This window comes from Wyeomyia smithii, chromosome 3 (assembly GCF_029784165.1).
Source record: "Wyeomyia smithii strain HCP4-BCI-WySm-NY-G18 chromosome 3, ASM2978416v1, whole genome shotgun sequence".
NCBI lineage: Eukaryota > Metazoa > Arthropoda > Insecta > Diptera > Culicidae > Wyeomyia > Wyeomyia smithii.
Genome location: NC_073696.1, coordinates 191468664 through 191483552, shown reverse-complemented (window position 1 = coordinate 191483552; position 14889 = coordinate 191468664). Strand labels below are relative to the sequence as shown.

At 39.0% G+C, this 14889-nt stretch overlaps 1 protein-coding gene across 2 annotated transcripts in view; it reads left to right on the top strand.

Moving 5' to 3' along the window:
* Positions 1-14889, top strand: part of LOC129733265 (calcium/calmodulin-dependent protein kinase kinase 2) — a 187277-nt gene that overhangs the window by 156163 nt on the left and 16225 nt on the right. Inside the window, exons 3-5 of one of the 2 annotated variants that reach the window (XM_055695008.1) lie at positions 11739-11805; positions 12477-12943; positions 13496-13788. In XM_055695008.1, coding sequence (XP_055550983.1) covers positions 11739-11805; positions 12477-12943; positions 13496-13788 — 827 coding nt within the window. Of the gene's footprint in view, positions 1-11738; positions 11806-12476; positions 13789-14889 lie in introns of both variants that reach the window. The other variant, XM_055695007.1, reaches the window with a different exon arrangement.

Sequence of the window (14889 nt, the reverse complement as noted above, 5' to 3'; positions counted from 1 at the left end):
TCGGCTCATAGATATAGCAAAAGCCACGCAGCCTTCGTCTGACTTACCTTAAATTCAAAAATAAAATGAGTTTCACCAAAGCTCATTTTCCTGGGCTAAATTACATTTACGGTATTGCACCTGCCAGTAAACTTTTTGGAAAACTATTGAAAAAGATTTTCTTAAATTGGTTGATAGTAATCGTCAATGTTTGGAAGGAAAAATACCAAAAAGTGGACGTGAAACTGTTCATAGCAATCACATCTGATTGAAATAGTATTACGTAGGTAGTAACTCTAATAAAAACATTCAATTACTCACTTTCATGCTGCTTATTTTTCGTTAAACAAAGATTTACAGAATTAAAAGAATCCGATAGAAGAATTTCACCACTTGTGTTCTACTTCATCTGACCAGCACTTAGAAAATATGAACTCATTAGGCACCTACAAGAAATACGCACTCGGTTGATATTACAACTTCTTTTGTTTCGAATTGCCGCATGAAACTTTGCTATGTATCCTACAATTATAAAGCCTGTTTCTAGACCCAAATTATAGCCTTCGCCGTTGCTTCGTGAGAAAAGCAAACCGAAAGGAAATTGTTTCAGATAGCAGTTGTTCTCAAAGTATTAAATCTAACTGACTAACGACTTCTTTATAAAAAATTTCAGTAACTTTTTTATGGACATTTTGAATTAAAATGTTAGATATAAAAAAAACAATGATTTCGGAAAATCTCAATGTTTATCTTTGTGTGACAATCCATTTGAAACTATTCGTTGAACTACGTTGGAACCGTTCTATAATATATAGCGAGATTAATGATCTTACCTGATTGTTCATTTTTTTGACCTAAATTGATTTAATCTTTAACGTCATCAGGGCTTATGTTTATCGCCTCACTACATGCATTCTTTATCCACAAAGGTTCATAGCACCAGCGTTGAAATTATTTTATGAATCCTATGCTTTTGCACAAGCAAATCAATTCCTTCTTGTTTTCATCCAATCATTGCGATTCGTTCGCAACATTAATTAACGCTATTTCACGAAACATTAGGGCATCTTCAGCGGTGGTCTATTTTTGAAACAACTTTTCTACTAGAATCCAGCGAAATCTGAATTGAACCAGCTAATATAGGCCAATTTTGCGTTCGCCGCACTGGTTTTGACTTTTTATAATATAAAGCACTCAATATTCAGCAAGCGGAAATTCGATAATTTTTACGCACATTAAACAATTACTTTGGCAAGACACTTTATATCCTCAAGACTTTATGGATTTGACGGTTTGAGCCAAACGTCAGTGACATTTTTCAGGATGGATTAGTATGATCGGAAAATTTCTGCCACAAGTAGGGCTTCAGAGGATAGCGAAAAATATTTAAAATATATTTAAAATAAAATATTTAAAATATTCGTCTTCCGTTTTCGTTTGATCAATCTCTGCAGGCCTGTATTTTGAACGTTTTCAGTTCAGTGAACATGTTTCTGGCCTCTTGGTAATCTCACTACAATTGAGGCGGTTAACGAAGGCTAGATAGCCAACGTATTTAGCTCCCTGGTGACTGATTTTTTTTCCTTGTAGGAGCCTATGACCACTGCTACCATTAGTTAGATATATTGTGGTATACTCCGCGTTACTTTATATGCACTGTCAGTTCGTTCCATCACTATGGGTATCAGTGATAGTCGCCCCCAGACTTTGCATTTCACCCCAAGAAGGTATGGCTTCTTTGACGAAGTTCCTTACCTTCGTTAGTTCAGCAGACCATATCTCGTTAGGCGTAAGGACACCTTTTCCAAGAATACGCAGTCTTCGCTGAATCAATGCGCTGCATTGGCATAGTAAGTGTTCCGAGGTTTCTACTTCAGAATTACAGAAATGACATATGTCATCTGTCAGTTTACCTATTTTTTTAAGGTGATACCTACTCGGACAGTGTCCAGTCAGTAGGCCAGTTAACGTACTCAGATCCGCTTTATTCAAACTGAGTAGGTTCCGTGTGATTCCATTACATGGTGTAATGAATAGTTTAGACTGTCTTGCTTTGGGGTGAGCCCTCCAGTTAGCATCAATCATCATGGATTCCCAGCCTCTGAGCTCAGATTTCAAACAGGATGAAGATACCCCACAGAATGGCTCCGGCCCAATGAATGCAGTTGAACCAATTCTTGCTAAGAGATCGGCTTTTTCATTTCCTTCTATACCACAGTGACCAGGCACCCAGTATAGATTAACAACGTTTGTTGCAGTTAGTTGTCGTAGGGATTGAATACAATCCCATACCAACTTCGACTCGCATGTATATGCTTTTAATGCATTGAGGGCTGCTTGACTATCTGAGAAAATACAGATATTGGCATACTTATATTTCCTAGCTAAGCAAATATTCGTGCATGTTAAAATAGCATTTATTTCGGCTTGAAAAACTGTGGCCACTGTCCCATTGGAATTGATACACTTATTCCTGGTCCAGACTCGCCCATTTTAGAGCCATCTGTATAAAAAAATGACTGATCCTGGACGAACTTTAGGACCTCCTTCTTCCCATTCGGTGCGATTGGATTCAATCACTTTGAAAGGGACACTGAAGTTAGTCCTAGAGTCCATCCGATCTTCATTCATGGTTACTAAGGTGTTCAGTTGGAAATTTTTGAGGATTCGTAAATGTCCCTGTAGATCTCCTTCCTGAAAAAATTAACACGTTTGAGCCTAAGAGCACCTTTTTTCGGCTTCAAGTTGTACATATTGATGCAAGGGTAGAAGATATAAAAGAGCTTCTAAGGCTTTGGATGGTGCACTGGCCATTGCTCCTGTTGTTGACAAGCATGCCAGACGTTGTAGTTTATCTAGCTTCTTCTGAGCTGATATTTGTGTGGTTTTGGGCCACCACACTAGCGAAGCATATGTTACTCTGGGTCTCACTATTGCTGAGTATATCCAGTGGATCATCCTCGGCTTGAGTCCCCACTTTTTGCCAAATGTATTGCTGCAAGCCCAAAGAGCGTTGTTTGCCTTTGAGATTGCATACTCTAGATGGTCGTTCCAGTTGAGCTTATGGTCGAGCAATACACCTAGGTACTTAGTGCTCTTGGATAGCACCAACTGTGTTTCTCCCAACTTAAGAGTTGCAATATTATATTTTCTCTTTCTTGTAAATGGGATTATGACTGTTTTAGAAGGATTGACGTTTAGTCCTTCCAGCTTGCACCATTTGAGTGTGTAGTTTAGGGCGGATTGCATTCTATTAGTAATAGTAGACCCGCATTTATCCCTAACTAAAATAGTAATGTCCTCAGCGAACCCGATGACTTCGTATCCTAGGTTTGTTAAGTTGTTAAGAAGATCATCGACTACAAGAGACCACAATAAAGGAGATAAAACCCCTCCTTGCGGGCAACCTCTTGTTGGTTTTGTCGTTAAAGTTGATCTTCCTAAATTGGCTGTGATTAACCGATTGTCTAACTTAGCAAGTATCCAGTTCGAGATGCACATGTCAAACCCTCGATTCAACATTGCTTTTTTATAGATTCATGGGAAGCGTTGTCAAATGCTCCCTCAATATCAAGAAAAGCTGCCAGTGAGATTTCTTTAGCGTCAAAAGACTTCTCTAGTTTTGAGACCAACGTGTGGAGTGCTGTTTCAGTTGATTTACCAGCTTGGTAGGCAAACTGGAATTTGCTCAATGGTCTACTGTTCAAATATGATAATTTGATATGTAGATTGATGATTTTTTCCATCATTTTCAAAATGACAGAAGTTATACTGATTGGTCTGTATGCTTTGGGACTTGTCCTGTCACGTTTTCCAGCCTTAGGAATAAATATGACGCGGACTTCCCGCCATTTACTAGGAATGTGGCTTAGTACCATGCTAGCCCTGAACATCTCCACCAGAGAGGGGACTAAAATATCCTTGCTTTTTTGTAAAAGCACTGGATAAATCCCATCTGGCCCTGGCGATTTTAAGGGCTTTAAGGAATCCACTGCCCATTCAACTCTTGACGTCGTGAATATTACACTGGCTAATTCTTGAGCTTCAACCTTGTCATGAATTGAGCTAGGATGAGCTATATAGAAGTCCTGTGCGTTTACAGAAGTCAATTGAGTCGAGCCTGGGAAGTGTGTATCCATCATGATACTAAGTGTTTCCTGAGAATCTGTTGTGAACTGACCGTTTTCGTTCTTTAAGCGGCCAAGTCCGTTAGTGTGATCTTTAGAAAGGGGTTTATGGAGTCTAGCTACAACAGGCAGGTTTTCAACTTGCTCACATGTAAGCTTCCAAACCCTTCTCTTTGATTTACGGATCTCTCGATTGTATTCTGTTAACCAGCTCTTATACTCTGTCCAATTGCCGGTAGTTTTGGCCTTGTTGAAAAGCCTTCTGGATGATTTTCTAAGCCTTTCAAGCTTATTGTTCCACCAAGAAACGTCCTTACTAGAAGTTTTCCGTTTCAACAGGCAACTTTCTTCAAATGCTTCTATTATATTGGTTAGAACAGATGAAGAAACAGTTTACCTGGTGACTGATGGTTTGAAAACAAATAATTGAACCTGGGCGTGATCCTTTACGGCCTTCCAAAATTTTCCCTTTTGCTGGACGGTTTCCTTCATGGAGTCATCAGTTATTTCCAGCCAAGAACGACAGTACTGTTCGTTTCTTTTTTGAAAAAAACACAAACATGAATTGAGAATTGATGTGAAAAACTTTTGTTTTGTTTATCCCAGAATACTCGCAAACGCTTATATGGAAATAGCTATAGGTATTCAATTAAAATATGACATTGTAGCATGCAAAGGGTTTAAGAACGATCTATTTCTTGTTCCAAAAAGTGACAAAAGTAGATCAAAACGCGTACCAGTTCCAAAAATTTTCAGTTTAGATCTGGTATAAAACAAAATGTACAACACTGCTGCAGCAGTAAATTTGTGTTTGTTAAAAAAAAAGAACGAAACAACGATTTGGACCACCGCTGAAAATGCCCTTAGGTTATAAATCTATACTCTGAGTAAGCTGAATATTCGCGAAATGAACCGATCGAATCAAAGCAAAAGCAAAGTTCGCACCTACTGAACGATTTTTTACACAATACTTTTTTTCATGTTTACCAGAGACCACTAACGCACACGGCGCATACTGGGGCAGCCCCATACAAAAGCTCAGACAAAACCTAAATTTTTTTCGGAATTAGGTTCGAAATCGATGTTTTGCAGAAACTAGAATGCCTACAAACCAAGAATCAATCATAGGTTGTAAGGAATTCGCATGTTTTAGTACACCGTCAGGTAGGAGAAGTTGGGGTTTAACATTTGATGAAATCAAAAAAAAAATTCGATCATCTTCACCAACCTACAAAATGCAGGAGCTCCCAAATAATAACGATATTATGCAAGAAATCTCTTCAACATGAGTTAAAGGAAAAAAAACTTAGATAGCTAAGTATATCCTAACATACCACGATTCAGCACAACGTTTCGCACAGATAAAAAACCCAATTTTTCACTAATTTCAAACATTTGAAAAATTGATTTACCAGCGAGTTCCATCTCTATATTCTTCTTAAATTTGAAGATTCCAGTCTTAGCTATTCAAAAAACTCAACTTTACCTGCCGCTTTCTGCCGCTTCAAAAGTTATTTGATTTTTGGTACAGCATGTTTTTAAGCATAAATCATGCGTTTATATGACGACATCACATTTTGACAAATTCGTGAAGCGCACAGCCAAAAGATCAGCAGAATTGAAACCATGCAAGATGTATTGAACGGAATGTTGGTTACATTTGACCCTTCGATTCAACTGATACCCGCAAAACAAAAAAAAGGTCGAGAAACTCCTTCACGTTGAAAATGATTTGGAAGACGATGAATAAATGTTTCTGTAATCTATTTAAATTCAATCATTTTTGTTATATATCATGAAACATGATCATACGTTTGGAATGTGTATGTGTATGCGTGTGAAATAAGTGACTTAAACCTTGCTATGCATGACCCAAACAATTAAACGATCGTAACAACTGATCTCAGAACACAAAATTGCTCAGACTTGAACTTGAGTAGCAAAAAGAATTTCACTTTCAAAATTGAGCGATCTAGATCAAACAGTAATCCAGGCATGTTGTACATTGATGTCAAAGGAATCCTGGAGAAAAATTCGCCTGAAAATGCCAAACCTACTTGTCTTGACATCAAGAAGATATAAATTATATTCCCTTTAAATAAAGATTTCTAGATAAAAAAAGTTCTGTAGATCAAAACATGATGCGCAAAATGGTAAATCGTATATAGTTGATCAACTTTGCGTGACACTTGAGACCTTTATAACATGAACCTAAAAAGTTATTCGGCTTACTTTTTGAACAAAGTGATTTAGATAAGTATAAACTGATCTAGACCAAACATTGAAGATAGATCACAATCATTCGAACAACTTTGCCGAAGACACCAATATTCTGATTTGAATTTGTGGAGTTATGGGGTTTTGTTTTGTAAATAATAAAAATAGTTCTATCTCGTTAATAGTCAATCCTACAATTTTGATATTTTCGACAACTTTATGTCAATTGATGATATGAACACCTTTCCCGAAGAAACAAAATGGCTAGCACCATTTATTCAGAAGATAGATGTCAGCGCCATCTGTAGGAAGAAAATTAAAGCTACTTGAATACATTTTTCATAAAGATATTTTTATGCAGAACAACATTGCCAAAGGAGCGGGGGCCTAGTGTGGTTGGTAACGTCTCCGCCAACCACGCTCGACGCCTGGGTTCGAATCCCACCGCCGACATAGGTGTCGATGGTTGTGAGGTGGCGTGATCCACTCACAACCAACCCAACTGGTCTAGATTCAATCCTAGCCGACACCGGGAGATTTTCTAAGGCGAAAAATCTCTGGAATCACGCCTTCCATCGCATGAGGAAGTAAAGCCGTTGGCGCCGGTCCGTTGATAAACGGGTCGTGAGTTAGGGTCCTGGGTGTGGAGTCGCCTCCCTGGGCGCCGGTGATTGGCCACAACAGTGACGGAACTAGACCGACGGAAAATAAGCGAGAATAAAAAAAAAACATTGCCAAGACATAAACACTGTGGAAACAACCATTTCCAAGTTATGAGGTTTTGTCGCACCAACAGACCAATCTGCCCCACTGTGCGGCGCTGTTAACCCGTAAAGACCCGGGACGGAACTTGTTTTTTGAAAATGCTCGTTCTCAGCACGGGAACGGCCGATTTGGGAAAACTTGGAATTTTATTCAAGGGGAATAGTTGCTCTAAGTTTTGGTAAAGATGCCACCCCTCTGGACCCCTCCCCGTTTTCGTGAGACGCAAATATGTCTGTGTTTTTTTCTAATTTTTCAAACAGATTGAGCAAACACTGGGAATTTTCATACGTATCAATTGCTCCATGTATCGAATCATGTCAGGCAGATGAATATGGTATGTAAGAGTGAATTTTGGAGTTTCTAAATTATTTCAGTATAAAATCACAAAACTACGTAATATCATAAAAAATCAAATAAGAAAATCGTTCTCCAAATTTTAAGCTCTACATTATTGGTAAGGTCTCCTGAATCAATATGCGATGAAATATTTATTTTAGCATGCAAATATTTTGAGAAAAGCGAGTTTAAATTCACTGAAGTGAGTATTTTTATGGAAACCTGATTTTCTCAGTCTCCCACAGTAGGTTTCAACTTAGCTCTTCAATTTTCAAGCTCTATATTTCTAGAGTAACGTCTTCTGAATCCAAAGATGTTGAAAGATTTATTCTAGCATGCACAGATTTAGAGAAAAACGAGTTTGAATTCACTAAAGTATGAGTTCTTATGAAGTCTTGATTTTCTCCGAATCCGTGCATAATAGAAAAAATCTTTCACCATCTTTGGATTCAGAAGACGTTACTCTAAAAATATAGAGCTTGACAATTGAAAAGCTAAGTTGAAACCTACCGTGGGAGACTGAAAAATCAGGTTTCCATGAAAATACGTACTTTGGTGAATTCAAACAGATTTTCTCAAATGTTTGCATGTTAAAATTGATTCAGGAGACCTTACCGCAAAAATGTAGAGCTTTAAATTTGAAAAACGGTTTTGTTGTTTGAATTTTCATGGAAATACTAGTTTTGTGATTTTGTACTGAAATCATTTGGAAACTCCAAATGATTTCTCATATACCATCATGCTTGTCATTCTCCTCAGTATGTGAAAGAAGAGGAGAAAAAATTCATCGCGCACTTTCCTTCCAGTATGTGCCTGCGTGTAGCAAATGCTTTCACCACACTGCTTCTTTCTCCACTCCAAAGTGTCTCAACCAGCTTACCGAGAGACAAACACACTTTCAGCTCACCCCACATCTGATAGAAACAAGAGGGGTGAATCACTCTAGAGAGAAAGCTCAGAAGTACACAACAGTGTTGATACCGACTGACTTCCCAACACTTACGGCTGGCAAAGGTTGCGGCAGAGCAGGCCCTATTGCTGGTATCGCAGGGTCGGCTAGCTACCGGGTAATCAACGATTACGCGGATAAAGTACAAAAACCAAGAACCTTCACTTTACTTATTTTATTTCGTGTAATTGTGGCGTGTGGGTGTGTAATCACAAATGATGGTGTGGCGTGTAAGGTCTACTCACTAGTTTTCGCTGCTTAGGCTGCGCAGGAGTCCTCTCGACTGCGCAACCCGATTCCGAACCGGTACGAGACGGCAAGCGGATGGCGGATAGCCGGAACCCGATGACCTCGAACGTTGATCTCCAATGTTGCAGGCGTCTTCCCTCTTTGACACAATCGGCCTGACCGCGGCTGACCGCAATGGCCAGCACCGAGAGGGGACCCTCCTTAACGATTAGGATATATTGTCCGAGGGTGTCGATGCTCCTTTACGGGTTAGGCGCGGAACCTTTCCAAGTTCGCGGGCCGAACCGTGTGCTGCGCAGTTCTCCTGTAGCTGCGGGCCAATCTGCAAACGCACTACCGATAGCCCCAAGAGGGGGGGGGGTCCAATCGTTGGTCTAACTCACTGCTGAACAGCACACGGACGCCTGGTGTATAAAAAAAGCTCCCGAGTCTGCAAGTCCACTTCCTTTTATAGTCTCAGAAAGTCCGCCAGTTCCCTCCAATAGTTTTGCGCTTAATTTTAATCTTCATTTTTGAAGCAGTTTGCGCCATGCTGAGTCCCGCCTCATCGACCAAACAGTGATTTATATTGTTGCAGCGGCATTCGTCCTGACTAATGTGCTTATGTTCTGTATTGGAAAGAAACGTGAAGGCTCGAAACATGCAAACAAATAATTATGTACAAAAAAAAACTAAGAATTGTAGCCAACGGTTACAGTGTCCACTGGCGAGTAGTCCGGAAGGTGAAAAAAAACCTACCGGGCAAAAATGTAGTCCTCTTGTAGCTACGAACGAATTCCACCAGAGTAAAGCAGGTATTAGACGAAGCAAATATTTGCTATTTTTTAATACAGATTTAATTTTGTGCAAATAAAAATCGTACCAAAAATAGCAAATATTTGCTTCGTCTAATACCTGCTTAAGTTCGACCGGCACGAGCGGCACGAGCAACGCAGTCTATTTTTTTTCTCCCAATCTCTTTTCCTCTTCTGCCATGCTCAAGAAACCAACTGTGAAACGCACCGCAGATAGCTCTGCAGTGTAATTATTGTGCGTGATGTCCACACGTGTGAGGAAGTACACCATAGTTCATTGTCTCGCAAGAGAGAGATTTCAGATTTCACCGCAGTGCGTTCAGGTAGCTCAACAGATAAAAATCGTTTGTCGCTCCCTTCTAGCATGAGCGTATCGATTTGCCCTTTAGTGTGACGGCAGTTGTTTCCGCAGTGCAAGATGTTCTCCTGCACTCTAGAGGTTTTCTGAGGAGAAAAGACAAGCATGCATACCATACCATATTTAATCCACCTGACATGATTTGATACATGGAGCAATTGATACGTATGAAAATTTCCAGTGTTTGCTCCATCTGTTTGAAAAATTAGAAAAAAACACAGACATATTTGCGTTTCACAAAAACGGGGAGGGGTCCAGAGGGGTGACACTTTTACCAAAACTTAGAGCTAGTATTCCCCTTGAATAAAATTCCAAGTTTTCCCAAATCGGTCGTTCCCGTGCTGAGAACGAGCATTTTCAAAAAACAAGTTCCGTCCCGGGTCTTTACGGGTTAAATTTGATTGATTTTGCCCAGCTATCGCATCATTTCATCAAGCTACATCGTATTGTTTCGAGATGATTTAAAGCGTTCCCTGAAGCGTAGTTGTTGAGCGATAAAGTATTTAGAAGAATAAAAGGGATCCTTTATTCTGACTCTTTTATGCTTTCCTTTGGATGTGTCGATTGTCCGAAGGAAGATGAACTTTGCGGCGAGCAAAGATTCAATGCAGTAATCAGAACCCCGCGAGTAATTAATCAAAACTCGAACTGTTAACGTTATTTACTATTTTTTCAAAAACGTGTCCATGTTATTTAATTTTCCTTCAGTTCCCAATCAGTTATCTCGAATTAGGCACTGAGAAGGAATATTTCTTACTCTTTCAAGAGATAGGGTTTGCACGCGCTGTTACGATTGCATCAATTGCATATTCAATATATTACGAAATTTACCCAGTTATATTGAATACAATTAAAATCGAATTTAATGACTTTCCTACGTATCTCTTGGTAATTTTCTGTTCACTACCTTTGCTTTGCTACTCATCCCGCGCAATTTTTTTTCGTCACGCAAATAAAACACAACGCGTGGTTTTAGTATCTTTTACTTACCTTACTTCTAATTATGATGAACATTTCAGTTTCTCAACTCGGGGCGTAATGAAACGGTTAAATAATGAATACCTATCCACGAGTCCGACGAATACGGTAATTTATAGTTGAAAATACGATAAAATTTTGCTTTAACCGAGTATTTATGAGGCAGCACCCGTAAACGGTCTTCGCACCGATTGGTCTGATGAAATCGAACGTTGGAGCGATGGTCATGTAATGCGAACGCACTCAAGAAAAGATTACCATCTGGGAGAGTTCAGATGAATGCTAAATGAATGGTTTTGGTACAAAAAAACCTATTAAACGGCATTAAATCTTGTAGTATAAGACGTCACGAAACAGGTTAAACGGCAGTCCCAATTGCCACGGGGACCTACTATTTGTATTTTGGCGGACACGATTTTCAACTTAATAACTTAATTGCGTTTATCCATAAACGAGTAATTTTCAATCGACGAATTGAGGCTATATATATTACGTTAATGTTTCGTTTCTGCAGACTATAATTTCTACTGTTTGATAAATTACAGTCTTGATGGTTTAATGACAAAATAATAATAGGTTTTTTTGCTACTAGATTTATATTTTTGAATAGGTCAAACATCCAACAAGTCTTTTCCGAGTTGAAATCTCTACATTTTTCTTCAACAGTTTTTTTGTTTGGACTTTGGTAGTAGCGCGACAATCATTAATCATTCAAGCAAACAAACGAAAAACAAACTGCGTTCTTCTAAGAACGCCAGTTCGGGATTGTGATGTTTTAACCTAACTGAAATCAACTGTTCTAGCTTCGTACCTTGTCGCCGCTAATTCAAGCTGATGCCAGTAGTGACACATATCAATTACAGCCAGTTTACGTTGTCACCAGCTAGGAAGAAGGTGAAATCTGTTAATACATTTTCCATCCCTATAAGAGACCGTTTTTCATTGACCTTAGCAGTGATATTTATTTTCTGTATCTTCTTTTCCAGCATCATCTTGGCATGGAGGAGGAACCTGTCGTAATCAATGCGCCACGCGGATTGCCGAGCTGGCAAGGTAAGTTTGAAATTGTTTTGTGATAGTCTAAGTTTTTTCGTTTGCGTTAAATTCTATCTTAGATTGCTTACACAATTCCGATATTTTTTTTGATTTTAGCATTCTTCGATTTTTACAAAAATAAGATAGTGTAATTATATTGAAAAAGAAAATCAGAAATTCTAACATAATAATTGAAAACTTTCCCGAAGTCCTTCTTCCTTACTACCTTCTCTTCTTAAATATTTCAAAAAAGTATTACTTATTAAGAAAGTATTTGAGCACGTCACATGATCCGATTCCTCGAAGGCCTATAGAATTTAGTAATAAGTATTAGTATTCCGTATTGTAGCTCATCAAGATTCTGACTTTTGGATGGCTTGAAAGTCACAAATATTTTCAAATCATTTTTTCAGAATGTCCATTAATTTTCAAAATAAAATTCCTGGAAATGAATCGGAAGTCACATTTCTCTTTATTTAAAGAGTGAAATGTCTTCGAATAACAATAAAAAAGAATAATAAGAAATAATGCTGACCATTGTTTTATAGTCGATAGATTGTAAAATCCTAGAACAGATGTGTACAAAGAACCATACTTCAAATTACTATATACAATACATAAACAAAGAACGTTCCGTGCAATCGACTAACTAACTGACATATTCATCAGTTTCCGTTTTCTATTCGCAGGCAGCAGCCACTCGAGATGGAGCAAACAGCCCTAGCACATAACATGATACCATCTGTTGAGAATGCCTCGGACGTGAAACTAGCACAAAACGTTGACCTGAAGCGCGGCAACTTGGACGTGAATTTGGATCGAAAGTTCCTAAACAATAATAATAGCACTAGCATGAAATGTTTGCAATTCATTACACCTCCTGAGCCACCATCGCCGCCAGCTCTTTTGTTCGATTTCGTAGTAGAAAAAACCATTCAAAATCAACAGCAGCAGAAGCAGCAGCAGCAGCAACACAGTCTTCTAGATAGCGATCTTAACAGATTTGAAAACCTTAGCTTTACTAGCAATAGCGACAAGCAGTCAGCGAATAGTCAAGTAGATAAAGTAGTTTCAACCAATTTTTCTAGCGTAATAACACAGCCAGTAATACGAACCGGAGAGGTAGATGAAAAGGAAGCTAGCATGCCGAAACCAGGTATTGAAACAGCGAATCCACCGGTCAATTTGAATGTTAGCTATGCCTCAACTAACCAACCAAGTGACCAAAACACAACGAAGCCATCGGTCGGCGTGACCTCGGCGAATCCATCAATAACCATCAGTCTTAACCATAACAGCACGACTAACCATAGACACCATTCCGTCACCTTAACACCCGTGCGGAACTCGGACGGGACTAACGCCTCTATACCTATTGTAAACTTGTGTGATATGTGTCATCCAAGAACTGAACCACCTTTGCCTTCAATTACCATGGAAACCCCATCTAACAATGCACCGGCTTGCGAGATCTCGGGAGCGTCCAGTCTTGCAGCAGTTGCTAATAACGGTGCTAAGGCTGCCACCATTGCATCTGCAGTCGCATGCTCGAGCAAACCACCCATCTACAACCAACAATATCATTCTCAATCTCCTTATTTCTTCCCACCACAACATCAGCCACCATTTGGCTTTTCTAACGCATCCTCCCACAGTGTACGCTTCATGACTCAACATATTAAAATCTTACCAAAAACTCAATCTCTAGATCTGGTAGACAATGACGATCTGATAGAAGCAAGCAATAGGAGCGAATCTCAGCTGGACATCCACACCGCAGGAGTGTCGTTCCGGGGGCGAGTGCTTCCGAAACTGCAAACACTAGACCAAACTCGACCAATTTATCCGAACGTACCTTATAGTCCGTACAACAGTCCTTATGGTAGTCCACGAAGCGGTCGGCGGCGAGCTCCGCTGCGGGAATCTCGCCGTGTATCGATCGAGCAGTCGGGCAGTTTCCTACAGCTGAACCAGTACAAGCTCCTCGATCAAATCGGACAGGTATGTGAAAGAAAACATAATCTGCATAAACCTCATGACTTAGAACTAAACTCAAGAACTAAAATTACCATCTTCTTGGTCTCCATGGTATATATAAGCAATGATAGTTTTACCTTTCAAGAGGTACTAAGTTTTGTAGTACCCTTCTATCAGTTTCCATGGCCTTTTCATTGTTTGTTAAACAATCAAGAACACTATCACTCAAAGTCACTAAACTTATTTAATAGTCAAGTGAATGCAAATTTATAAACATAGTTTATTTGTTTATTCTACACAAACATAATAGCAAGTCAATGCAATTAATTTTCTTTGGAAGTAATACCTACAAGATAAGATCGTGCAGTCGATTATGTATGATCGTGCTGTCAATGTCATATTGCTTAGCGTTTCTAGCAGTTCAACACCATAGATAACTTTTTTCTAGAACTGCAAAATGTTATGTCAATAAAAATATTATTCTTTTTTTACATTTTGCTTGAAACTGCCTTAAAACCTGTATTACTTTCTTTGACCAAATGGTAAAATATTTGACCTTTTGACATAATGGTCAAATTTATTTGACATCATGATTCTTTTTGCCCGTGTTTGTCACATTAAAAAATTGGAGAGTGACAAACTTTTTTTTTGACCAAACTTTTATCTGTCAAAAAGTGACGAATATTTGACGCTTGGTCAAAAAGTGTAATCAAAGATGACTAGTACAAGATACCTGACTCTTGCATTATACAGCGGACACGATTGTCGCTGCGCGTGAACAGAAGTCGAACTAATTTGTATACTGGCAATATGATAATGGCGGCCAGGTGGTGAAAGGTGAAGCACTTTTTTTTCGATATCCTTGTATGGTCCTGCCATCTGATTTTCAATATCCTTGCACGGTGCGGCCATATAATTTTCAATACCCTCATATGGTGCTGCCATCTAGTTTTTGTTTTCATCTGGCGGATTATACACGATAAAATGGTTTTGCTAATAACCATAGTTTTATGCGAATTTAAGTCATCAGATGGCAGCACTAACCGTTGTAAAGGTGTCGTGGGCAAAATGTATGAAAAAACTGGGAGTCAGGAATCTTGTTCTAGTCATCTTTGGTGTAATCCA